General features: G+C 49.2%; 2 protein-coding genes across 8 annotated transcripts; one reads left to right on the top strand and one right to left on the bottom strand.

Annotated features, from left to right (window-relative positions):
* Positions 1 to 369: 369 nt before the first annotated feature.
* RASL12 (RAS like family 12) lies at positions 370 to 16698 on the top strand. Of its 6 annotated transcripts, none has more exons than XM_061158057.1 (5): positions 370 to 438; positions 2953 to 3009; positions 8621 to 8694; positions 9422 to 9612; positions 14564 to 16698. In XM_061158057.1, exons 1-5 carry the CDS (start codon positions 435 to 437, stop codon positions 14937 to 14939), a joined length of 702 nt encoding a protein of 233 aa, XP_061014040.1. In that variant the 5' UTR covers positions 370 to 434; the 3' UTR covers positions 14940 to 16698. The 6 variants fall into 6 exon arrangements, with proteins under 6 accessions (XP_061014040.1, XP_061014041.1, XP_061014038.1 ...); XM_061158055.1 differs by having other exon boundaries at positions 420 to 438; positions 2953 to 3087; XM_061158052.1 differs by lacking the exon at positions 370 to 438 and adding an exon at positions 867 to 1036 and having other exon boundaries at positions 2953 to 3087.
* Positions 16649 to 26602, bottom strand: SLC51B (SLC51 subunit beta). Of its 2 annotated transcripts, none has more exons than XM_061158060.1 (4): positions 26151 to 26602; positions 20570 to 20676; positions 19395 to 19485; positions 16649 to 16975 (listed from the first exon to the last, which is right to left on the bottom strand). In XM_061158060.1, exons 2-4 carry the CDS (start codon positions 20664 to 20666, stop codon positions 16771 to 16773), a joined length of 393 nt encoding a protein of 130 aa, XP_061014043.1. In that variant the 5' UTR covers positions 20667 to 20676; positions 26151 to 26602; the 3' UTR covers positions 16649 to 16770. The 2 variants fall into 2 exon arrangements, with proteins under 2 accessions (XP_061014043.1, XP_061014042.1); XM_061158059.1 differs by having other exon boundaries at positions 20570 to 20780; positions 26151 to 26597.

Consider the following 26602-nt stretch of genomic DNA (forward strand, 5'->3'; position numbering starts at 1 on the left):
GATTCCTCATGTTGGTCCTTTGTCCTTTCTCTAGCAGGTCCAGATTTTCCCCTGGGTTTCAAGGGCAATGACAGGTTCATCCATCAGTCCCAGAATCATAGGCAAGAAGGCGTGCCAAGTTTTAGAACAAATAAATGCCCCTTTTGCATGCTAGGCCACTCATAAACTCCCATCAGGGAGAAAACCGTAATCCCGGTTGGGTTAGGTTTCTTGAAGCTGGGCCCAGGTTGGCCATGAAATCTTAGTAAGGATATCTTCCCCCGCCCCCTTCCCAGAAGCCAGGGTCCTTTATGGGTTCTGCAGTTCCCACATCGAAGGGGAGGGTAACGTGGTTGGGGAAGTTGGAGCGCCAAGGATGAGGGGGCTTGCGATCCAGAGGAAGCACAGGGCTTGAGTTGAACCCGGCAGGCTTCCTGGAGGAGGAGGCGGGGCCGATGGGTAAGACAAAGGGCGGGGAGTGGGGGGGGGCGGTGTGGATCGTCTTGCTGATGGCAAGTGACTGAGTGGAGAGTCAGACCAGGCTGGAAACATCCTCCCCCCCCCCCCACCCCCCCGGCCCCGTCGGGTCTTGGGGGGCGCTGCGGGCGGTAACGGCTCCTAACCTTCGAGGCCCAGATCAGCCGTGGGGTGGCGGCGGGCGGGGAGCAGCGTGAGCGCGCCCCGCAGGGGTCTCCTCGGCCCTTACAAGGAGTCGGCGGCGCTCGGGGCGGCCCCGCCCGCCCGCAACCCCCGCCCGGCCCCTCCTCCCCGCCGGCTCTGGCGGGGCCGCGGGAACGCCGCCCGCTGGGCGCCGGGCCCGGGAAGCGGACGCCGACGCCGCCGGGCCCGCGAGTGCCAGCCAGGGGGCCCGCCGCTCGCTCCCGAGGCCCCGACGGGCGGGCACGCTGCTCGGGGCCCTGAGGCGGGACCCGCGTCTCTCTCCGCAGCGTCGCCATGGCCTCGGTGTTCGGGAAGCCCCGCGCGGGCGGCGGGCCGCAGAGCGCGCCCCTCGAGGTCAACTTGGCCATCCTGGGGCGCCGCGGGGCGGGCAAGTCCGGTGAGTGGGGTGCGGGCGGAAGGGAAGGGGCTCGGCGGGGACGGGAGACGCGGGGAGCGGTGGAGGGAAGCGGGAGCTCCGGGTGTGCGGGCTGGCTCCTTCCACTGTCTTTAGGGGCTTTCCGCGCCCAGGTGAGCTGGCTGAGACACCGTGATTGTCTTCCTTGCCTCAGTTTCTCGGCTCTCCCTCTTGCTTGGTTTTCAGCTCCCCCGTGTCTCAGCTGTCTTGTGTTCCTGGCCTGTCTGTCCCTCTGTCTCCCCGCTGACCGTGTCCTCCTTGCCCGTGATCCCAGCTGTCTCCTCTCTGTCCCCTGTCCTCTGCTGGCCTCCTCCGTGCCCTGTACCACCCTCCGTCTCCTCTTCCGGGCCAGGGACCTGTGAGGCCCTGATTCCCAGCCCCGTGCCCGCTTAGCTTACTCGCAGCCTTGCTGCTTCTTGATTTCAGCCAGGGGTGAAGGGGCCCCAGACCCCAGGCGATAAAAGGCACTGACTTTGGGGATTTCCCAGGGGGAGAGCGGCCACTCCCCACTCCCCACCTCAGTTGCCTGGAATTCTGGAACGGAATGTGAATTCTTTTCCAATGTATTTGTTTCAAGCCAGACCCTTCTCTTGACTTTCTGGTAACACATTGGACTGTAATCTCAGGTGCTTCGGACTGAGCCTTGAGGAACAAAGCTCTTGAATTTCCACTCAGGCCATTTCTAGCAACACTGAACAGCCTCCATCACTTCTGGGAGCTATCACCCAGCTGGTGCTCAGGTGGTTGGGGTGTCAGGTAGGCAAAGATCCAGAAAAAGCGTTCACGGCCCCCTGCTACTCTCAGTTCCAGGCAGCTGAAGGTGGGAGGGCCGAGGGGGCTCCTCCACTGGCTGTTTTCCAGTTACAGCCATTAGTGAATGGCCATCATGGACTCTGCTATGAGTTTCCTTCTTTGAGAGTCACTGGGGGTCTCCTTTCCAGTTTTGAAGCCAGCCCCCTGACTCAGAGTGGGTATTCTGAATCATACTGTCCTACAGAAAAGACCCTCGTCCCTTAGAAAATCAAACTGTTATCCGCAGCTCTGTCACTGGTACATTAGCCAGTGACTACGTGAATGAAGGAATTTAAATGTTAAAATATGTATTCCCTGGATAATTGTTTTGCAAACTGACACTGTTAGGAATCCTGGGTTAGAATTTTAAGGATTTTCTTTAAAATATTGTGCTACTTAAAAAAAATAAAAATAAAAAATAATAAAATATTGTGCTACCTTTTAAGAGTCCAGTATAGTAGTGGACTGGCCCTTGGCTTTACGTAGCTAAAGTTATGAATAAAATCAGTCTTGTGAATGCATTCCACCTGGAGACAACTTCCCTGGGTTTTATATTCTGTGAAACTGGCATGATGAGTGTGGAGGCCTTAGAGGCAAGACTTGAGGACTAAGGACTAGAGTGTGTTTACTTGAGGGGTTCATACCCCTCCCAGAGATTACTCACTGATCAACTCAACTTGCACCCTCTCTTTGGCTTATAGCCAAGACTGGGATAAATGCCCCCATACTTCCGAATCTCTGTGTCTCATCTCTGAAGGGGATGTCTCTCTTCAGTTGCAGTCTCACTAGGCTGACCCTATGGTAACTGGTTGCATGGGTTCAGGCCCCTTAATTAGGGTCTTCATAAACACAAACACCCCTTAGGCTTGCCTCTCATTTCTTTTCTTGCTGCCTCCCCCGAAAAAAATGCAACTGGGAAGGACATGTTCCCCATATTTCTGGTTTCATCTGAGCCTCTCAAACCAGCTCCCCAGCCACATTCCCCCAGGGAGCAAAGGGGTTACAACACCTAGAAAAGTCTTCTCTAAAATGAGAGGAGCAGCCTCCAGTGTCCAGCAGCCAGACACAATGGGGATACTAAGCCAACTTCTTTCTACTTCTTGCAGCCCTGACCGTGAAGTTTCTGACAAGGAGGTTTATCAGTGAATACGACCCCAACTTGGGTAAGGACCCACCCACTGCTCCCCGTTCCTCTGGCTGTGTCCCATTGGACTCTCCCCTGCACACCCACGTACACTGTGGTAGGTCCAGGCCTGACCAGAACCACACCTCTGGGGGCCAAGGGGAGGAGCCATCAGCATAACACAGGCCATGGGCAAAATATTTTAGGTTCCAGAAATGTACCATTCCACAGCACACCCCCAGATAGCCTCGGGGTAGCCCAATTAAGAGAACTGAGAGAAGTTGATTTGCCCTAAAATATTAGGTATGATGAAACTTGAAAAAAACAAATCAAACATTGCAGATCATCCACATCCATTAAGTGTTATTCCTCCATATCGTCATTTAGTGTACTTTTCCAGAAAAGCTAGACAAGACATTTGGAAAATTCCCTAGTGATACTGGGTTGTGAACCAGTTTTTAACCACACAAGAAAACTAGTCTTGTTTGGTGGCTCTCTCATGGTCTGTTGGGGAAAGGGATGCCCTGGTGTCAGTCAGAGCTGAGTTTGAATCCTGGCTCTGTCACTTGCTGGCTGTGCACCTTTGAAACAATCACCTAACCTCTGAACTTTTGTTTCCTTATCTTTAAAATGGGCATAAAAATAGCTATGCTCAACAGCTAGCTCAGAGAATTACTGTGAGGATTAAAGAAATAACATATGTAAAAGATCTAGCCTAGGACTTGACCCACAGGAGACACTGAATGCATATTTTCTTCTCCTTCCTTCTTCCTTCTCAAATGGCTTCCCATCTGTGGTGGCTGAGATTCCCCCAAGTTAATTAGATCAGTGTTTCTGAAAATTAATTTTAGCAGCAGAACACTTTCCTCAAATAACTGCTTAATGGAATCCCAATATCTAAATAAATACAGAATTTTATTAGTATAAATGTAATTTAAGGCTCACATTTATAGCATTTCTTTATGGTCAACTTTCCACTGAGAAAAATGGGGTGTCTGGATGCTCTCTGCTTTGTGGAAATGGGGACTGCAGTCTTAGATTATTTTTCCCCCTCATGAGAATTGAATAAGCTTGTGTGGAACCCTCGAAGGCCCTCTGAGGAAATCCAAGGCTCTGGGAGGACCCTTGGGGTCCCACATATTGAAACCTCCACAGTGAAGCACCGCCTCTGATGGAATGCCCTTGTGACACCAGGAGGAAAGAGCATCCTTAGCCCCCAGGTGTCCATCAGCCCCTCAGTCCAGGCTGGGATATTGAATCCCAGTGTCAGACCAGGAAGGGGGCGTCATGGCTATTTGGTTCAATGGCTTTTAGAATTTATTCCTTAATCAGCAGAATCTCTTCTTCAAAGGAGGTCTTACACAAAACCCCAGGGTGTCAAACAGAGAAAGCAAAAGGGGTCCCTGGCTAAGTCAGGAGTGCAGGGCAGGCAACTCGCTGACAGTCCCTAAGGGGATTTATTCCTCAGAGTTTGGGGTGACCACCTGTGCTTTGACACACCCCTCCGCTGCAGTGGAGGAAGTAGACCCAAGGAACTTTCTGGGCCAAGGTCATCAGTAAGTCTGAGGGGAGCCCACTGATTAGCAGAGGTCAGTGACCTCCGGAGTGTGACACAGGATACAATTGTGGGTGGCGGGGGGTGGTGTTGGGAGAGGCCAGAACTTGAAGTTGGTCATTGAGGGGAGTGGGGAGGGAGAAAAGTCACACAGCGGGCATGTCTGGGAAGGAAAAATGGCTCAAGGACAGTGCCTCAGAAGACAGATTCTGCCTGCCTCAATGTAAGTGTGGGGCATACTTATAACTATTAGCTGTTTATATGAAATCCAAATTTAACTGGTCATCTTGTATTTTATTTGACAGCCCACCTCCAGTCTCTCTCCTTCCTGTCCCCCAATTCACATGCTTTAGGCAGGGTCCCACCAGGGGCGCCTATTACAGTGGTAGTTGGAGCTTCCTGATTGAGCACTTTTGGAGTTCTGAGCGGGTGGAGGAATGTGAAGTCAGACAGCTGAGGGGTGGCAGCAGCGCAGTGGTTAGTCACCTCGGCCTTTGGTCTCTCACCCCACCCTCAGAGCTTCTGAGCTGGAGAGACGGCCGGACGCTCTCCGTCAGTCATTGTGGGAGGCCAGTGCTGCTCCTTGGGGATCCTGTCCACTTTCTAAACGTTCCAACCACTATCCCGTGGCTGGTTCCAGCAACAGCGGGGACTCTCTGACCAGATTCTCTTCTGTGCAGAAAGGTCTGAGCGTCTAAGGGAGAGTTAGCCATGTGGAGATGTAAAAACACCCTTTCATCTTTTCAAATACCTTCTAAGAGCTTGAGCCCAAAGAGGCCTCTTGGGGTTGGAGACCTGTGTTGTTCATTCCTGTTTCCAGCTGTTTCCCCTGGAGGAGGACATGGCAACCCACTCCAGTATCCTTGCCTAGAGAATCCCCACGGATAGAGGAACCTGGCGGGCTACAGTTCACGGGATAAAAAAGAGTCAGACACGACTGAGCACGCATGAGTGGTATGCTATTGAGGGCCTGAAGTCAGAAGCCTGTGGGATCTCTGAGCCTGATTCCCCATCTGGAAGATAGGACTAATAGACTGTTCTCTGTGTGTGAGTTGTGCCTTGTTATGGGACTAATAATAATAAGTTGTGCCTTGCAATAATAATTAATAATACTAATAATAAGTTGTGCCTTGTAATAATAATTAATAATACTAATAATAAGTTGTGCCTTGTAATAGGACTAATAGACTGTATTCTGTGGGTGAGTTGTGCCTTGTTATGGGTTGGGAGCTGCTGGAGCCAAGAGATTCAGTGCCTGTGTGCCTGTGCTGAGCACTCTAGAAAGGGAGCAGGGCCTCCAGAACACCCTCTTCTCACAGGGACTGGGGGCCTCTTAGCTGGTTTGCCTAGGGCAGAATGACAGCTTCTTACCTCTCTTCCCCCCCAACCTGCTTCAACAAGGATACAGGTACCATTTCGGAAGCATCATCCTATACATACTCTGGCAAGAGCTCCTTTAGTGGTGCTTTAAAAATTATTAGTGTAAATGAGAGAAAGACACTTTGGGGAAGGAAACTTCTCTCAGCATTAAGTCCTCAGAATTTCATTTAGAACTAGGAGTTGTGCTGTGTGCTGAGTCATTTCAGTCATGTCGGACTTTGTGACCCCTTGGACTGTGGCCCACCAGGCTCCTCTGTCCATGGGATTCTGCAGGCAAGAACACTGGAGTGGGTTGCCATTTCCTTCTCCAGGGGAATCTTCCTGACTCAGGGATTGAACCCCTGAGATCCCCAGGGATTGCCACCTGGGGAACCCTAGGAGTTATGTTTAATTAAAGGACCCCAGAATGTCCTGAGAGCAGGGAATTTGTGGCAGGAAGGCAGGACGTGACTGCATCTTGAAAAGGAGCCCCCACCCCCAGCCCCTGGAGTCACCTCACTTGCAAGGGAGCGAGGGAGCTGGATAAGATGACCTCATGACCTCTGAGCCTTCTTCACTCGCCTATGTATGTTCCACAGTTGCGGCTGGATGGGGAGCTTCTGCTCTGCCCAGACGGAGCTGGAGGACTGGCCGGTCCACTGAACAGAGGGTGTGAGAGGGTCTCACCATGGAACCCCGAGTTCCCACTCTTTCTGACAGGGCGCTGTATGGCCGTGAGAGAGTTCTCTCCTCTGGGTCTCACCTCCTTGTCATCTCTCTTCAGCAGAGCTAACAGGAATCTCGAAAGGCTACTGTGTTGTACGGGGCCACAGTAGACCAAGCCTGGGCTAATATTTCCCCCCAGGCTGGGCACAGCAACAGTGCCTCCTTGGGCCCAGGACTTGGGAAGCACCTAAAAGGCACGCATCAGACAACTCTGGCAGGAAAATAAAGACAAATCTGAACGAGACGTAGGCATCCACTCTTCTTGCACCAAATATAGTTAAACGTTTGGGGCATATTTTCCATTAGATTTTTTTTTTGTCTTTGAACAAGAGCGGCTATTTATCCAAGTCCCCACAGCAGACTGGGGATGGGAGCTGTCTGCGATTTCTGCTGGCTGCTAGTGGACCTGGCTTGTGTCCAGGCCTGGCTTGTCTGCCAGTGACCCTCAGAGAGAAGTGTTTGTGAATTCCGCCAGAGTTGGGGGGGCACTATTCTCACAGTGGATTCTGCCAGCAAGGCAGAGAGGACCCCAGTTCTGTCCAGAGGGTTCTTCTTTGGGGTCATCTGGGGGCCCAGGGCCCCCCCAGGGAAAGGTGAGGGCCAAGTGCATCCCACATGTAGGCCAGTGGCACAGGGGACGTTTGGGGGTGGGGAGAGCAATTGCCTGTGACAGTGAGGTCGTCTTTGCAGGCCCGGCCACTTGACTCTTTCTCAGGTTTGAAGTCATGAGAATTTTGAAAAAAATATATAAAAATCCAAATAAGATCAGTGGTTCAGTTCATAGTATGGTACCAAAGTCAGTTTCCTAGTTTTGATCCTTGTACTATGGTTATGTAAGGTGCTAACGGTGAGGGGAGAGAGGTGGGGGATAGGGTACACAGGAATTCTATGTACTGTTTTGCAACTTCTACATGAGTCTAAAATTATTTCAAAATAAAAAGTTAAAAAAAAAATCACCTAGGAATGTGAACCTGCCTAGGAATGGTGAAACTTTGGAGCACCATGTCCCCAGCGTCCTCTGCCAGGCATTTGCGGAGGGCCAGGTCCGTGCCTAGGGGCCCATCCAGTCCTCCCACAGCCCTTGAAGATGGTGCAGGGACAAGCTTTTAGCACAGTGCCTGACACAGAGTAAAAACTTGAAAACTGTCAGCCAGTGTTATCACGTTATCCCTATTTACTTTAAATTTTTTTTTATTTGGCTGAGCCAGGTGTTAGATGCGGCATGTGGGATCTAGTTTCCTGACCAAGGGTCAAACCCAGGCCCCCTAGCCACTGGACCACCAGGGAAGTCCCACGTTATCCTTATTTTAAAATTAGGAAACAGAGCCTCAAAATGTTGAAAAGACTTGGCCAAGCCACACAGCTAAAAAGTAGCTGACATTGGGTTTGATTTCCATATTTCCAACCTAAAACTTTCAACTCTACTAGATTCCTCTGCATTTATTTTGACAAAGATTATGTGTAAAACTTTCTTGGCACTTCTAAACAAGATCTGAGTCCCCAGCCTCAATCACGTTGTGTGTTTTTCCTTCCATGTCCCTTCCCCTACTGAGTGCAAGAGGATTGTCCTGACCGTCCTCGAGGGGCTTCCTGTGGGCAAGGTGCTGTGCTTGGAGAAGAGGGTGGAGAAGCTTGGGGATCAGGAGGAAGGGGCTAGCAGTGTAGTTCCCGAGGCCTCTGCTGCTCCCTGGGCCCAGGGGCCGCACACCTCCTCCTGCAGGCGTGGTGGGTGGACCAGCACACCGTCCCGTCCTCTGTGGCATGTTCTGTGAGTGACCTCTGATGCTCTGAGCCCTGACAGGTGCAGCAGCGTCTCCTTGGTGGGAGGTTCGGCCCGTGTCCTCTATGTGGCTGAGAGCCAAGGCCTCTTCAGTGGTCCCAGCTCAGCCAGCCCCAGAGCCAACCCCCCAGGGGTGCACAGGGTCTGGCAGAAAGGAAAGCTGGGAGTCAGACCCAGCCCACCCTGGAGTGGCTGGCCTGCCTCTGATTGGGCTGATCGTCTGTGTTACAGAGGACACCTACAGCTCCGAGGAGACCGTGGACCACCAGCCTGTCCACCTGAGGGTCATGGACACTGCAGACCTGGTAACATTACCCCCCATTACCCCTGAGGAGCTGAGAATCCCTGCAGCCTCTGGAGGAGTCCTGCTTCCAGAGTGGGGGCCTCGGATGGGAATCTGTACACCTTTTCAGCTCCAATCTGTTGTGTGTCCCTGACTGAGGTGCTGAGCTCTCTGGGCCTGAATCCATTGATTTGCCAAATGAGAAGGGATAGGACAGGGCCTGGGGAGAACTGATGAGAGCCGGTGTCAGCTCTGAGATCCTGCGCTCCGGGGTTTGGCGCCTGTGTTCACAGGTGCACACGTGTGTTTACAGATGCTCCTTTGACCCCAGCTCCCCCTCCCCGCCCAGTACCTACACCTCCCTATCTTCTCACCACCCCCTACCAAGGCCCGATGCCAGTTCTTCTCGGAAGCCAAAGGGGCACCGTGAACCTGACCCCAAACCAGCAGTGCCCAGGCACAGCCAGGTCTCAGCAGGGGCCATGCCAGAGTCTTGGCTCTGTGCCCCAGAGGCCAAGGTCTCCCGGTCTGTGGTTGGGTGGTGGGAGTGAGGCTCAGAGACAATGTCTTCTTTCACATCAGGCCAAATCCACACTCAAGTGCCCCTTTGAAAAGGGCCCTGCTGGGGAACAATGTACAAAGACCTGGGGAGCAGGGAGGCAGGGAGAGGGGAGGGAGAAGGGAGCTCAGGTGAAGTCCTTTACCCCCGCCTGTTCTGCCCCTGACTGAGGCTGCCTGCTTTGTCCCAGGACACCCCCAGGAACTGTGAACGCTACCTGAACTGGGCCCACGCCTTCCTGGTGGTGTACAGCGTCGACAGCCGCCAGAGCTTCGAGGGCAGCAGCAGCTACCTGGAGCTGCTCGCTTTGCATGCGAAGGAGACGCAGCGCAGCTTCCCGGCTCTGCTGCTGGGCAACAAGCTGGACATGGCCCAGTACAGGTGAGCACGCGCTCCGTCCCACAGCCCGGGGCTCGCTTCCTTCATCCAGGCCGTGGCATCTCCGGGGATGATTTGGCTGCTAAGAAGATTAACCCCCTCCCATGTAGGCGTGTTCTAAGAGTGCAAGGTGGGCAGGTCTTCCAGGCAGTGCTGGGCAGGAAGGGAAAGGCATCCAGGCTGCACAGGGGCTGGACCCTGAAGGTCGGAAGAGAGGCCACTCCTTCCGTCTTCTTGGGGCTCTGAGGTCTCTCTTGGCTTCACCCTTTCTGGCTTGAGACTATATGACCTTCTGTTTCCACTCCCTGCAGCTGGCTGGTCATCCAGGGCCCAATTCCAGTTCTGGAGAGAGAGGCTCTGATAGGCGGCCTGAGTCAGGCCAGTCTGCTCTGGTTCAGCTAGCTCTCGCCTCCCCCAAGTGAGGTCCCCAGGCTCACTCCCACTGTTGGCTGTGCTGAGGGCAGGAGTCTCTTAGAAAGGGCTGGACTTCAATCAGAGGCCACAGACTGGGCCGGGGGGCAGATGACCAATGAGTACTGCAGTTATATTTCGTTTGGCCAGCACAGTGTTTTAAAAGACCTAGAACTGGAATGCTTTAGGGCGGGGTATGCTCCCTCCAGCTGACCACAGGCCTCACAGTCCCCATGGCTTACCCCTCCCCACACATTCAAGTTGCCTGTCTGGCCCCTGAGGTGTTTGAGGCTATGACGCCTTCACTTGATGAGTGACCCCGCTGACCCTCTCCAGCAGGGGCGCCAATCCCTTGTGGCTGGTCTATCTGGGAGGTAGGGCAGCTTTCCTTCCACCCCTCCCTCCTCAAGGCCAGTCACCCCTGCTTCCCAGATGCCAAAGATCCATTGACTGGTATTAGAAAGGAGGGGACGTTTGATATAGACCAGGGCTGGTGGGGAAAAGAGGTGAGGTCTCACAAAGGAGATTCACAGTAGGAGCCTTCAAAGGCGGGCATGCCCTCACACCCAGACAAATTCCGTCTCAGGGAATGAGGGAAGTTGTGTGAACTTAAAGCCAAAAGGTAGTCTTTGTGGAGTCAGAGCCCCCAGAGCCTAGAGGAGGAATTGGAAGACCGGACTGAGAATGAACCAGTTTTAAATATGAAGGAAAAAACTAGGCCACTATTTTGATCCCAATATTTGCCCAAGGGATTGTCTGAAAGTGGTTTGGAAGCAAAGAGCAAAGCAGCATCAGTTCCCTAAGAAGGAATCATGATGCTTTATCCCCATTTCCTTCTTTGGTTGAGTCCCGAGGTTGCTAGGTCAGGATTTGACAGGCACAGTCAGTCTAACTTTGCTGAGCAGTGGCCAGTGTCTCCCATGATTGTCTTGCAGCTGAAGGGTAAAATGTGGGTTAGGGCAGTGGTTCCTAAACCACTGATACCATTTTTGCTAGGCTATGCCAAAACAAGCAAAAAGGGTAATAATGTAACATGCTGGGTCAGCCATTCACATGCATGCATGCACATATGGGGTCCTTGTTTCTGAAAGCTCATTATTCAACCACCACATTGACAAAGTTTCAGATTCAAGTTCATCACAAATGCATGTAATACCAAGTATTCTTTCAAAAGGAGTTCTTCAGGAAACTGTGAACTGACAGGATACCAACCTTGGGTGGGAAATGGATTCTGTGCTGTGCCCTGATCCTTTTTGTCCTAGACACTCTCCCTGTCTGATGGGCTAACCTGCTCCAAGCTTTTGCTTCTGCCAGATTACCCTTAGCTCAGAAATCTTTTCCCTCCATACTCGCCCTGGGGTCTCCTCTAAACTCACAGGCTGTGTCATTATCCTCACAGATGGTGGGTGAGGCCACTCAGCAGTGGGATTCAGCCATCGAAACCTTGGTCTCCAGCCCTCAGGGATTTCCCCCACTCCATTTCTTCTGGACATCTGGTCTACCAGAGCACCAGTATTTTTCTCTCACCTGATGTCCATGCTTTCAGGACCTTCCTGAAAGTTACAAATACTTGATCCCACCATCATGAGAGGTGGTTACAAATACTTGATCCCACCATCATGAGAGGTGGTTACAAATACTTGATTCCACCATTATGAGTTGTTGTTCAGTCATCCACTCATGTCTGACTCTTTGAGACCCCATGAACTGCAGCATGCCAGGCCTCCCTGTCCCTCACCATCTCCTGGAGTTTGCTCAAGTTCATGTTCATTGCACTGGGGATGCCGTCCAGCCATCTGATCCTCTGAAACCCTCTTCTCCTGCCCTCATTCTTTCCCAGCATCAGGGACTTTTCCAATGAGTTGTCTGTTCACAGCAGATGACCAAAATACTGGAGCTTCAGCATCAGTCTTTCCAGTGAATATTCAGGGCTGATCTCCCTTAAGATTGACTGGCTTGATCTCCTTGCTGTCCACGGGACTTTCAGGAGTCTTCTCCAGCCCCACAGTTCGAAGGCATCAATTCTTTGGTGTTCTTCTTTCTTTACGGTCCAGCTCTCACAACTGTATGTGACCACTGGGAAGACCATAGCCTTGATAAAGGACCTATACGGACCTTTGTTGGCAGAGTAATGTCTCTGCTTTTCAACATACTGTCTAGACTTGTCATCGCTTTCCTGCCAAGAAGCAGTCATCTTCTGATTTCATGGCTGCAATCACTGTCCACAGTGATTTTGGAGCCCAAGAAGAGGAAATCTGTCATTACTTTCCCCTTTTCCCCTTCTATTTGCCATGCAGTAATGGGGGCGGATGCTATGATCTTAGTGTTTTTAACACTAATCCTAAGCCGGCTCTTTCACTCTCCTCCTTCACCCTCACCAAGAGGCTCTTTAGTTCTGCTTCGCTTTCTGCCACTAGAGTGGTATCATCTGTGAATCTGAGGTTGTTGACGTTTCCCTCTCCTATCTTGATTCTTTGGGCGGAAAACTCCCTTGATATTTCCAGTTTTCCTGTAGAGATCTCTAGTCTTTCCCCTTTTGTTGTTTTCTTCTATTGTTAAACACTGTTCATTGAAGAAGGCCTTCTTGTCTCTTCTACCTATTCTTTGAAATTCTGAGTTTAATTGGATGTACCTCTCTCCCTTGCTTTTTGCTTCTCTGTTCTTCCATTATTCCTAAAGCCTCCTCAGATAATCACTTTGCCTTCTTGTTTTTCTTTTTCTTTGGGGTGGTTTTGTTCACTGCCTCCTGTACAATATTACAGACCTCTGTCCATAGTTCTTCAGGCACACTGTTATCTAGATCTAATCCCTTGAATCTATTCATTACCTCTACTGTGAATTCATATAGGATTTGATTTAAGTCATATCTGGCTGGCCTAGTGTTTTTCCCAGTTTTCTTTAGTTTAAGCCTGAAGTTTGCTATAAGAATCTGGTGATCTGAGCCACAGTTAGCTCCAGGTCTTGTTTTTTGCTGATTGTATACAGCTTCTCCATCACTGGCTACAAAGAATGTAATTAATTTGATTTTGGTATTGACCATTTGGTGATGTCCATGTGTAAAGTCATCTCTTGTGTTGTTGAAAAAGTATTTTCTATGACTGATGCATTCTCTCGGCAGAATTCAGTTAGCCTTTGCCCTGCTTCATTTTGTTCTCCAAGGCCTAACTTGCCTGTCACTCCACGTATATCTTGACTACCCAGTTTTGCATTCCAATCCCTGATGATGAATAGAACATATTTTTTAGGTGTTAGTTCGAGGAGGTCTTCTAGGTCTTCATAGAAATGATCAACTTCAGCTTCTCCGGCATCAGTGGTAGGGGCATAGACTTGGATTATTGTGGTGTTGAATAGCTTGTCTTGAAATGAACTGAGCTCATTCTGTCATTTTTGAGATTGCACCCAAGTAGTGTATTTCAGACTCTTGTTGATTATGAGGGCTACTCCATTTCTTTTATGGGATTCTTGCCAACAGTAGTAGATACAATGGTTATCTGAATTCACCCATTCCCATCCATTTTAGTTTGCTGATTCCTAGGATGTAAATGTTTATTCTTACCATCTCCTGCTTGACCATGTCCAACTTTCCATGATTCATGGACCTAACTAACATTCCAGGTTCCTATATAATACTGTTCTTTGCAGCATCGGATTTTACTTTCATCACCAGACACATCCACAACTGAGTGTCATATCTGCTTTGTCCCAGTCGCTTCATTCCTTCTGGAGATATTGGTAATTCTTTTCCACTCTTCCCCAGTAGCATATTGGACAGTTTCAGACCTGAGGGACTCATCTTGTGGTATCATAATTTTTTGGCCTTTTATACAGTTCATGAGAGGTGGTTGCAAATACGTGATCCCACCGTCATGGGAGGTGGTTGCAAATACGTGATCCCACCGTCATGGGAGGTGGTTGCAAATACGTGATCCCACCGTCATGGGAGGTGGTACAGGATAAACTGGGAATAGGTGCTGCTGCCTCTCGTGTTGTCACCCTTGCTGTCTCTGGGCAGGCAGACAAAAGTCCCCATGAGCCCCGAGAGCTCTGCTGACCACAGGCGTCCTGAGTCATGACCATAGCCCACCAGGCCTCTGTAGACACCGTGGTCTCACATCCTTCTGACCAAACCACTGCCTCTCTCCAGAGCTTATTCCACACGCCAGGGCTGAGGGTGGCTCATTTCCTGACCAAGGAAATGAGCCGAGGCGATATGGGGCTGAGAGCGACCATCTTCCTCTGGCCATGGGCAGGGACTAGGCAGGGACTTTGGGCCAGCTTCGTTCTGACATTCTGGCTTAGGTGACATCAGCTGCCATTCACTGAGCAAGCCCTGTGCTAGGCCCTTGACACAAATCGTCTTTCTTAATCTTAACAACCCTGAGAGGCAGCTGTCATTCTCCTATTTTACTGATGAGTAAAGCTGAGCCTCAGAGAGATGAAGATGGCTCCAGGTCATGGAGCTGGTAAGCGAGGAGCCGGGAGTAGGGCTGGGCCTGCCTGACTCGGATGCTCCTAACCCTGACTCCCCCTGCTTCCTCGCCAGGCAGGTCACCCAGGCTGAGGGCGCCGCCTTGGCAGGCAGGTTCGGGTGCCTGTTTTTCGAGGTCTCTGCCTGCCTGGACTTTGAGCACGTGCAGCATGTCTTCCACGAGGCGGTACGGGAGGCGCGGCGGGAGCTGGAGAAGAACTCCCTGGCCAGGCCTCTCTTCATCTCGGAGGAGAGAGCTGTGCATCACCAGGCCCCACTCACGGCCCGCCACGGGCTGGCCAGCTGCACCTTCAACACACTTTCTACCGCCAGCCTGAAGGAGATGCCTGCTGTGGCACAGGCCAAGCTGGTCACTGTGAAGTCATCCCGGGCTCAGAGCAAGCGCAAGGCACCCACCCTGACGCTACTGAAGGGCTTCAAGATCTTCTGAGGGCCCCTGCTCAGGACGCCAAGCTTGGCACTGGGCGGTCTGCCGGGCAGGGGCTGGCTTCTCACCACCAGCTTTCCTTCTGATGGAATAGTAGCCCTCCCCATCCGGTGGACAGCTGACGCCTCCTCCAGCGCCAGACAGTGTCCCTGACACCCAGATCACTGTAGGAGCCGTAGGGACAGACAGGAATGCTGCTCCTGTTCCCTCCAGGCCTTAGTTTCCATGGTAACCATTGTATCCCTCACCCTGAAGGAAACGCCACTGTGACAACGTGGAGACCTGGCGTCAGCTGGAAATGGAAGAAAATTGCAATAGCCACCTTGGTGCCATCACCCTCTTTCCTGCTCCAGCTCCAGCCTGGCCTGATGTGGCAGCCCCTAGGGGACGGCTCTGGGTGGACAGCTTCATGAGGCCTTCATGAGGCTGGAGAGCAGCCCACCCTAAAGTCCCAGCACCTCCTGGTGGACGGGCAGGACAGGGCAGGGGCAGGTTTTGGGGGGCTGGAGCCTGACCCTCCCCTTGTCTTCTGACCTCGCAGAACCCCCAGGCCACAAACCCCAGAGTTTATTCAAGTAAAATCTAGTTGAGAAGTCCTTCCCAGCCTGTGAGAAGCAAAGGTGTCTGGGGAAGGGCTATTTCCAGTGCTTTGCCTCTCAGTGAAGGTGGAGGGGAAGCGCTGCAGGCTGCCCAGTGCAGGGAGCCTCCGGGGTGTTTCACCGGGAGGCAGGGCCCCTGTATTTTCCAACCTTAAGTCAAGGACTCTGTCCACAGACCCTCAGGACCAGCCTTCTCAAGTTGACTGATCAAAACTGCAGAATAAAGTCGTCCTCTCCAATGACAATCACCCAGAACCCCAGGGAGCCCACACTGGGTGTACCAGGCATCCAGTAAGGAGAAACGGTGTTCTGTGCATTCTGTCTCTAGTCTGGGACGGCAGGACCTCGGACCTTTGGTAACGGGTCTGTGTGTTCAAAGTCCCCTTTTGTAAGATAGAACCTACAGCATTGTTTGGTTCATAAATTTTGCATAAATTATTTGGGGTTGCCACCCCAGCTTGTGCTGCAACACGGTGGTTCACACATGGGATCAAGACACTCCTCTGGGATCCCGTGGTTAGTAAGAGAAAGGCCTCAGAGGCAGGGGGTTTCATGGTTTTCTAGCTCTGTTTACCGCAGGGCCCCTGCAGTCCAAAGGAAGTCTTTCATGGACTTGGCAGATCAGCAGGTAAAGGAGAGGGCTGTCCACTAATAAAAATAAATGAAAAATAAAATAAAATAAAAAAAAAAAAAAAAAAAGGAGAGGGCTGCAGTGGAGAGCAGGGAGTGTATATATGCAAAGTCACTTCAGTCGTACCCGACTCTGTGTGATTGTATGGACTGTAGCCCACCAGGCTCCTCTGTCCAGGGCTTCCCTGGTGGATCAGATGGAGAGAAGGGAGGGGAAAGGAATTCTGAGCCCAGAACCCTGACCCTTCCTCACTCAGCCCTTTCAGGAGCTTGGATTGAAAACAAGAGCTCCAACCCAGGTTTCAGCCACATTCTACAGAGGGAGAAGCCGAGGTCAGAGGGAGGCTGGGAACTCCTCAAGACCACGTGAGGAGTCTGACCAGGCTTCCTGACCCACAGGCTGGCTCTGGATTTCGCACTTTCACTCCAAGCCACTTATGTGTGGCCCACCGCCATTTGAACAAACTATGCAATTCCAACTGCCCACATCCAGAAGCATTTTAATAAAAAGATTTTGTTCATTTTTTTCAAAACAGGGTTTTAGTTTGATTGCAGTTCATTCACTCTGTCTGCTAACACTCTGGGGGCACTGCCCTGCACCCTGACTAGCTTTCAGATTCTTGTGGGCCTGGAAGACGGACCAGCGGCACATCCCTGCATTTTGCGTCCATTTCTCCTGGGGCCAAAGTTGGCTTTTCAGAGAGCAAAGTCTCTGTTAGGACGGTCAGGTTGTTGTCATCTTTGTTTCCGCCCTCAGCCAAGTACAGGGCTTCTGGAGTTTGTTTTTCTGGTGGCAGCTTCTTCTGATTTCTGGGAAGAGAGAAAACACTATTGAATGTGGGTTCCCTGTGTGGGGGTACCAAGTAGTTGGAGCAGTGATTGCAGCTCCCAAGTGGGTTAGCAAGTTTGAGGGGGTAAATCCAGTACACAGTTCTGGGAACAGTCTGGGGAGAAAGCTGAGATGGTTTGATGGGTTTTTGGCAGAGAAACATCTTAGACTTGTCCATGCATCGTCTTACCAAACCCTCAGTGCCACCTATGAACTCAGCTACTGTTGTTCCTCTTGCAAGTGACATAATACGGCTCAGAGGGGCCTGAGGAGCATGTGCCTGGGTCATGCATTTCTCTCCTGACTCCGAGTCCTGTGTTCTTTTCACCAAGCTACACTTTCATCCTGCTTAGTGTAGTCCTTATTACCCCATCCCCACCCTCACTCCACTCCATCCCTAGACAGACTGTAGCAGGAAATTCCTACTTAATCCTTCTGCCTCTAGGTGCTTATGTCTCATGCACATACCAGCCATGATTCCAGAGTCCTCAGCTCAAATACCTTCACTGGCTCCCCACTGCCCACTTCTGGAACCTGGCATCCAAGATCCAGCCTTCGTACCAGTAACTTACCCAAACGTCTTCCCTCTGAGGTGGTTCTATTCCAAGTCCCCACCCCTAGATCTCCTAGCAATAGTGGAGGGACCCTGCCAGGGTTTGAGCTGACTGCCCAGACAATCTGTTTGGGTCATAAGGGAACATCTGACTGTCTGCTGCTCCTGAGGACAGCTGCCTTGTCTCCGAGGTGACTTTGCTGAGGCAGATGCTTCCTGACAGGCTGAGAGAGGAAAAGTCACCTTCTCAGAGGCACTACCCCTCTGGGTCCTTCTAGCAGCCTGATCTTGCTAAAACATAAACCTTTCATGTCCTTTGCAAAGCTCTTCTCTGGCTCCCCAGTGCTCATGAGCTAGAACCTGAAAACTCCTTCGGATGCTCTGCTGCCTCTTGACCTCCCTTTCCTCCCGCCCCCACCGTCCACACCACAGCCTCAGGGGCCCTCCTGCTCCTCCCTTGAGCTTGGGGCATGCTGTCCCTTGGTCAGCCCAGCCTCCCTCTCTTTTTTGCCCTCAAGGCCCTAGATCCCACCTCTATATATCCCACAGTCATCACCTGTCATTCTCAACTACAGTTGTCTCCCCACCAAACGGTCAGCTCCATGAGCGGGGCTGAGTCTATCTTGTCCAGCCCTGTGGTCCCCATTCTCGGCACAGGGCCTGGCGCAGAGCAATGCTCGGCTTATTCTGTGGAATGAATGATGACTGAGCTGTAGCAGTTCGTCACGACTAGTTACTGATGTGAACGAAGGGCACTGAGTTATTTCTTTCTGGCTTTATAGCAGAACTATGAGGACGATTCACAGATGACATAAAATATAGCACAGGAAGAAGAGCTTGAAGGTTAGGCCAACCCTTCCATGGATCCTCAGTGACCTTATTCTGTACAGTGGGAGTAAGTAACTTGTGCCAGCCCCACCTTACCAGGCCGGTTTGATCAAGTGAGAGAAAGTGAAAGTGCTTTCAAAACCATGTGCAAACCATGTTACAGATCTGAGGAGGGATTCTCAGTATTACTGTTTAAAAGTTACTGCTAGTTACTAGGATATAGTAATTATTGAATGAATGAATGGGAATGAGTGAACCAAGTATTTGTTGAATAACTTCCAGAATCTGACACTGTACCAGTTGCTTGGGGAAGCAAAGTTGAGTCAAATGTAGTTCCCGCCCTCAAGGAGCTTTCAAAAGTTAGTCCTGGACTCATCCAGAGAGTTTAACAAAATGCCAGTGCCCACGTCCCCTCCCCCACAGACCCTCTGCATCAGAATCTCTAAGGTGAGGCACAGATACCTGTGTTTAACATTCTTACGCAGGTGATTTGTTTGTTCATCCAGGGTTAAGGAGAATTGTTGTTATAAAAATGTCAGAATTACCCAGGAGCCCAAATGATCTCAGGTCTCTATCCATGCCCTGCTTTTGGCCTTGGAGTAGCACAAGGTTTTCCCATTTAACCACATCCCTAATTCTACAAAAGCCCCCACTGAGCACTCCCCGCAATCCTAGGAGGAAAGAATCCATCACGGTTGCCATTTATAGAAGGAGAAGCCAGCCTGGAGGTACTGAGTGTCTTGCCCAGCTAGTGAGTGGCAGAATTGGTATCTGAACCCAGCCTGTATGACTCCAGAGCCAGTGATCCTGATTTCTGAGACACACCAGCCCCCGCCCTGCTTGCTAGCCAGGGAATGGTCATCGGGGACAGCTGCTAGTTTTTCTGTAGCTTTGGGTTCTCAAACAAAACCCTGCAGGCTGCATTTTGCTGACCCAAATGGTGGACAGCCGAGGTCTCTAGATGACCCCTCTCTAGATTTCCCCACCCTCCAGAGACCACCCCTAGACCAGCTCCTCACCTGTTTGCCTGGATGTTCCTTCCCAAGAGGATGAAGCTTATCATGACCACCAAGGCCGCCAGGACGAACATGGAACTATTCCAAGGAGTTGCTGGGGAGGGACACACAGGATGGAGCCTTGAGGACAGGCCAGGTGCTCCTCAGGCCCCTAACAGACCAACTCACAGCATCAGCTTCCCCCTGCTATGGGCCACATATTGTAGAGAGAGACTAACCAAGCTGAAGATGAGCCGGGGAACTCCTGGTCCAAAGTAGGGGACAGGGGGAGAAGAGATCTCTGCTCCAAGAAGTTCTCATCTACCTGGGGGAGACAGCACTGCAGTGGGATAATAATAGTGGGGAAAGGAGGTGTGTAGTGAAAATAAATTTCACCATCTTCAGAGTTTTGCTAGGGGCTGGCCAAGTGCAGTACAAGGGAAAGAGGAAGGGAGGGAGGAAGTGAGGAAGAGAGGGAGGAAGGGAAGAAGGGAGCGAGGGAGGGAGTAAAGAAGTGAGAAGGGAGGGAAGAAAGGGTGGCAGTTAAATTAGATTTGACAAGCTGCCTGTAGATAATACATAAAGTAGCTAATCTGAGTTTGGATAATCAGGATCTGTCCATACTGTATCCAGATGAGGCAGCATCTAGCTTCAGAGCTTTTGCATCTACTGTTCCCTCTACCAGGAATGCCTTTCCCCCACATAATCTGCACGGCTAATTCTGTCACCTCCCGCAAGCCTTTATTTAAACATCAGCTTCTAAGCAAGGCCTTCCTTGACTGTATTACATTCCCTGCACACTTCCTATTCCTTTCTTGGCTTAAATTTTCTCCTTATTACTCATTTCACCAGCATGCTATGCATTTTAGTCATTTGTTGCTTTTTCTCTTTCACTAGAAGGAATGCTCTATGAGGGCAGAGATTTTTATGTGTTTTCACTTCTGTAACCCCCATGCTGAGAAGAGTCCCTGGTGCACAGAAGGAACTTAATAAATATTTGTGAATGACAGCATGGATGAGTAAATGAGTGACCAGCCCTGAGGAAAGGAGGTGCAGTTTAGCCAGGCACCTCTGGGTAGTGAGACCCTCAGCCTCAGTTCTTGCCCTGGAGGAAATGTGCAGCCTGCCATGGAAGAGGGGACCATGATGGGGGCTTCAGCCAGGAGAGCGCACCCCCACCACCCATCCCCACCACTTACCATCTTCTACTCGGAAAAACCAAAGCATTTCTTCCAGCAGCTCCTGAGGCACCTCAGTGATGGGTGGGGCTCTGGTTAGCTCCTCACTGTAGTTCATGCCCCTGCTCCTGGTTGGGATATGTTTCTGACAAGGAAGTTCTCAGACCCCTTCGCCCCCAGCTGCTCTCCTGGCCTACTAAGGTTATGACCCTTGGCAAAGGCCTGAAGACTCCTGGAAACGAAGAACGGAGCATGAATGGGTATCCCACCCCAGCTTACTCTCCCCTCCCTGCCCAAACCCTGGGCCCAAACCCCTGCCCCTCCCTGGGCCCAAAGTTATAGGACTGAAATAGCTGAAACTCCCGGAGCAGGTGGGGCCTGAGCAGAGACCATAGAAGTGGGAGCCACTCAAATCTTTGTTAAAACTCATTACACGTGGGGAGGAGCACTGACGCGGGTGTGGGGAGGATTAAGCCGCTGATGGGCTGTGGGACCAACCCTTGCAGGGTCTCTCCAGTTCTCGCCTGCCCAGCATCCCCTCCAGCTTTTGCAGCCCACCCCACTCCTTCCCCAAGTTTCCTTAGCAGCGGATTTTCCTGTGCTGGCCCATCACAGGTGCCTGTCTCCCCCACGTGACGAAGGCTGGGCCTATCACAGTCTCTCTCCTGGATATCAATGTGCCCAGGACCCAGAGTGGAGAATGGTGAAGTGCCAGCCAAAGTTAGCTGCTGGTTAAGTTTGGACCATTACAGTTTAATATGGTCCTAGAGGTCCTAGCAAGTGCTATAAGGAAAGAAAAGGAAGTGTAAGACTTGATAAGAAAGAGTTAAAACTCATAATTTTCAGATGACAAGATCATCTATTAATACCTAGAAAAATAAACAATAGAACTAATAGACGCATTCACTGAAGTTGCTGTATACAAGCTCGAAATAGTATTTCTCCCATTATCAGTGAAACTGGAAAATTAAATAAAAATAAGATCATTCACAGTAGCATCCCAGCATCCCACAGTATGACAGTAGCATATGAAGAATTTTTTTTTGGTGGGGGGCGTGCTGTGCTGCAGGGCATGTAGGATCTTAGTTACCCAAACAGATCGAACCTGTGCCCCCTGTGGAAGCATGGAGTTCTTAACTCCTGGACCAGGGAAGTCCCCTGAAGAACATTTTTTAACTCTAGAACAAAATACTAATAATAAATGATCTGAATAAATAGAGGTTTATGTTTTCAGACAGGATAAACTTACTAAGATATCAGTTATCCCCAAATAAATCTATAAATTCAATGCAATCTCAGCCAAAATTCTAACTGGAAGTTTTTTGAGGAACTTGATACACTTATTCTAGTACTTATATAGACAAAGTAAACTGCAGAGTCAGATAGGACTGAGCACATAAACATCGAAAAAAAGACTAAGAGGGGAGACTGGTCCCATCAGATGTTGAGATGTATTATAATGAAAAATGTGGTTTTGACATAAAACCAAGTCATTATACCAAGGCATGGGAACAGAGATTTCATACAGACCTATATTCATGTAGAAACTTGATATTTCTAAGGTAAGGATAGCTCTGCTGACCAGTAGGGAAAGGAGGAATTGTTTAGTAGATGGTGTCAGGAAAACTGGCTCACTCTATGGAGAAAAGGAAGACCAGTTGCACATCTAGGGGTTTCCCAGGTGGCTCAAATCCACCTGCCCATGCAGGAGATGCAGGTTCAATTCCTGGGTTGGGAAGATCCCCTGGGGGTGTAAATGGCAACCCCTGCTAGTATTCTTGCCTGGGAAATCCACGGACAGAGGAGCCTGGGAAATCCACGGACAGAGGAGCCTGGCGGGCTACAGTCCATGGGGTCACAAAGAGTTGGACACAGCTGAGCGCACATCATGCACATGCACATCTAACAAACAACATACACAAAAACAGACTCCAATGTTAGAGGCCTAAATGCACGAGGAAAAGTGCAAAGTTAATAGAAGTAGGGTAGCACTTCTTAAAACCATACAAGCTTAAATCATTGAATAACAACAGAAAACTGTTGAATTTGATTATATCAAAATAAGATGATCTGCTCAATGAAGAATACTATCAATACAGTAGTAAACACATTTCTGATTGGGATAAGATACTTGTGATGCTTAAAACCCAGAAGAAACTGATATCTAAAATGTACAAAGAATTCTAACAAATTAATAGGAAAAAGACTAGAATCCTAATAGATCATACAAACAGACAGTTTACAAAACAGGAATCTCAAAAGGCTAGCAAGCATATGAAAATATGCTTAAACTTCGGAAATCAGAAGAATGACAATTAAAATGAAAAGAAACACCACTTAACATCTCTTAGACTGGCGTAGTTTGGAAGGTGGATAATGCCAGGTGTTGGTGTGGTTCTGGGGCTGTAGCCTTATGCACTGCCAGGGTGTGTAGACTGGGGCAGCCATCTAGAGAGCAATTAGTCAAAGCAAGTGTACATGTGACCCAGCAGTTCTACTCCTGAGCGTATTCATATCCCAAAGAAAGTATCCCCAAGGATCATAAGGGAGCATGCAACACCATTTATGAAAATTCAAAATACACACATACAAAACAACAATACACATTTTTCAAAGACACATTTTAAAAAAGACACATTCAACACATTAATTATCTCCAGTGCGGGAGTGCGTGTGGGAGGGAGAGGGGAGGAAAAGGGAACAGAAATGGAGAACAAAGTAAAGGGCTTTGAACAAACCAATCATGAAAACATGTCATAGGGCTAAGAGGACAAGGCAGAGAGAGGCCAGAGGCCATCTCAAAATCCCCCCTCTCTTGATGTCCAATCCAAAATAGCCTTTGCAGGCTCAGCCAGGAACATCCAAAAACAACTGGATGGCAAGCAGCCAAACAAAAAAACAAGGTACTAATAAAAAGACTGACGTCAGAGTTTTCTCCAACTCTAAATGCTCTGAGAAAACTGAACAAACATCTACAGATTTTGAAGGAAAATATTTTGATACAAATATAATACTGAGCCAAGTTTTTCATATATGAATCATCATTCATGTGCCAAGGGCTTCCTGGGTGGCTTGTTGGTAAAGAATCTGCCTGCAATGCAGGAGATGCGGATCTGATCCCTGAATTGGGAAGATCCCCTGGAGAAGGAAATGGCAACCCACTCCAGTATTCTTGTCTGGGAAATTCCATGGACCAAAGAGCCTAGCGGGCTACAGTCCATGGGTCACAAGAGTCGGACACAACTTAGCAACTAAACCATCTCTACACTACTAACATGCCAAGACAGAGATGGAAGTCAAAGAAAAAGACTTTTTTTTTTAAAAAGAGTTTCAAGGACTCAGATGCCCACTACCTACTTACTCATTTGAAGGAGATATATATACTGAATAATGGGAAGACAAATTACAGGGATGGCTAATCGATGTGATCTTGTGTTCCAGCTCCAACTTGTCCAGAGCACTTATTATGGGTTGTGATCGTCTGTCTAGTCTCAGATGCAGGAATGCCTGGATTAATTAGTAATATTGGCCACAGACCCCTGTTGCATATGCAGAACACCCAGCCCCTCCCCCAACATACACCCACAGAGGAAAGAACATGGAGGTCAAGATGCCAACACCAACTCCCTCTAGGGAAGTGGGCTGGGGTCTAGATCCACGGGACATCCACTCTGAACACTTCTGTACTGTATACATTTCTCCTGAGTACATACTACCTTTGTGAAAACAATACATGTAAGTATATTTTTAAATGTATATATTTTGTATGTATATTCTAAACACATATTTTGTGTATTTGTGTGTATTTTATTGTATGCATATATTAGCCAAAGAAAATGAAAACACCAATTCAAAAGATACATTCACTCCGATGTTCATAGTAGCATTATTTACAATAGCCAAGATATGGAAGCCACCTATTGTCCATTGACAGAGAAATGGATAAAGATGTGGTACATCTGTACAATGGACTCAGTCATAAAAAAGGATGAAATATTGCCATTTGCAGCAACATGGATGGACGTGGAGGTATTAGGCTAAGTGAAATAAGTCAGACAAAGATAGACATTTACTATATGACATCACTTATGCATGGAATCTAAAAAATAAAATAAACTAGTGAATATAACAGAAAAGAAACAGACTCACAGATATATAGAGAACAAACTAGTGGTTACCAGTGGGAAGAGGGAATGGGGAGGGACAAGAGAGGGGTAGGGGGTTCAGAGATACAGATGACTATGTATGAAATAAATAAGCTACAAGGATATATTGTACAGCACAAGGAATACAGGCAATAGTCTATAGTAACTATAAACAGAGTATAACATTTACAAATTTTGAATAGCTATGTTATACACCTGAAGCATATAGTATTGTAAATCAACTGTACCTCAATAAAAAAGTATGTATCTATTGTACTTATACCTTTCCATACAACAATTCCAATTTTGGATGTCTAATGAGTGGAGCTAATCAACATGTCAGTTCTTCCCAATGTGATCTATAGATACAGGGCAGCCCAAATCAAAATCCCAGCAGGTTATTTTATGGATATTGACAAACTGAATTTCAAGTTTATGAGGAGACGCAAAAGGCCCAGGACACTCAGCACAGTATTGAAGGAGAAGAACAAAGTTCGAGGACTGATGCTACCCAACTTCCAGACTCACTTTAAAACTCCAGTAATCAAGACAGTGTGGTACTGGAACTAATCAGAAAAGTGTACACATTTGCATGTGGACTGATGCCCACAGTGGAGTGTATGTTTTAAACATGCATAATATTGTTATAATAAAAATATACCAACAAATGAAACAAAATGATAAGATGGATACAGGTTGGCCCTCTCTATGTTAATGTTACAGAAGCAAAGGACACATTCCCCTCAAAGCACTTATCCAGTTTTCTTCTACAGAGGGCATAGTAGTAATATCTCTGAATTTTAAAAAAAGTATTAGCTACACATCATGATTTATTTGCATTTCACTTTTCTGTTATTGTCTTTTTCCTGCTTCAGGTTCCCATCCAGGATATCATATTGCATTTAGTTGACATGTTCTCTTAGGCCCCTCAAGAAGATTCCTGCTTTATTTATATTTTTATCTTTTCTTTTTTATTTTTCTTTTGAACTTTTAATTTTGTATTGGAGTATAGCTGATTAACAATGTTCTGACGGTTTCAGGTGAACAGAGAAGGAACTGAGCCATAGATATACATGTATCCACTCTCCCCGGAACTCCCCTCCCACCCAGCCTGCCACATAACATTGAGCAGAATTCCCTGTGGCCTACAGTAGGTCTTTGTTGGTTATCCATTTAAATATAGCAGTGTGCACAGAATCCATCCCAAACTCCCTAGCCATCCCTCCCCCAGGTCTGTGAGTCTGTTTCTGTTTTGTAAGTTCATTTGTATCATTTCTTTTTTGGATTCCACAGATAAGGGATGTCATAGGCTATTTCTCCTTCTGTGTCTGACTTACTTCACTCAGTATGAGATTCCTGCCCTTTAATCAGAACTTAACCATCTGCCCTTGGACATGATTCCTGCCAAAGACCTGGCACCCGCCACCCCATCCCCACGGCAGGTTGAAGACACTCACCCTGGATCCCGGCTTCCGAGGACTTGTCTGGTCTGCTGGTGGGAGCAGCACTGATTTCTCTCTTCCTCCTCCTCCTTTCAGGGGACACCGGCTGGTCTTTGCGCCTGAGCTTCCTGCAGAGCTGTCACTCGGGGGGCAGTGCGCCAGAGCCTGTGGTAGCCGGGCCCATCTGGGAGCTCTGCATTTAGCACACGCCCAGGCCTGGAGCCTCCTCTGTCGCTTCGGGGTGACTGACCTCTTGAATGAGTGGCCGCTGATGGCAAACAGGCTCCACCTGACTTTCACAGTCAGCAAGAACCAGGAGCCCAATACTTTCCTTCTTATCTGTTGGCCTCAACTAACAAGAAAACATCCAAACCCTCCTGCCAGCCCAGAGGAACAGGCTGGCCAGGACCCTCTGTCTGGAGCACCATCATTGCAGGGGGATGTGTGGTATGCCCACTCTGGGCCTC

This window comes from Dama dama, chromosome 12 (assembly GCF_033118175.1).
Source record: "Dama dama isolate Ldn47 chromosome 12, ASM3311817v1, whole genome shotgun sequence".
NCBI classification, from domain to species: Eukaryota; Metazoa; Chordata; class Mammalia; order Artiodactyla; family Cervidae; genus Dama; species Dama dama.

Excerpts from the sequence above, each read along its gene's own strand:
- RASL12 (XM_061158052.1), top strand. The coding sequence starts at position 934 with ATGGCCTCGGTGTTCGGGAAGCCCCGCGCGGGCGGCGGGCCGCAGAGC. Across the intron at positions 3,088-8,620 it reads GCACACCCACGTACACTGTG|AGGACACCTACAGCTCCGAG; the intron begins GTAGGTCCAGGC and ends TCTGTGTTACAG. Across the intron at positions 9,613-14,563 it reads CTGGACATGGCCCAGTACAG|GCAGGTCACCCAGGCTGAGG; the intron begins GTGAGCACGCGC and ends CTTCCTCGCCAG.
- SLC51B (XM_061158060.1), bottom strand. The coding sequence starts at position 20,666 with ATGAACTACAGTGAGGAGCTAACCAGAGCCCCACCCATCACTGAGGTG. Across the intron at positions 19,486-20,569 it reads GTTTTTCCGAGTAGAAGATG|CAACTCCTTGGAATAGTTCC; the intron begins GTAAGTGGTGGG and ends GTCCCTCCCCAG. Across the intron at positions 16,976-19,394 it reads AGGAACATCCAGGCAAACAG|AAATCAGAAGAAGCTGCCAC; the intron begins GTGAGGAGCTGG and ends CTCTCTTCCCAG.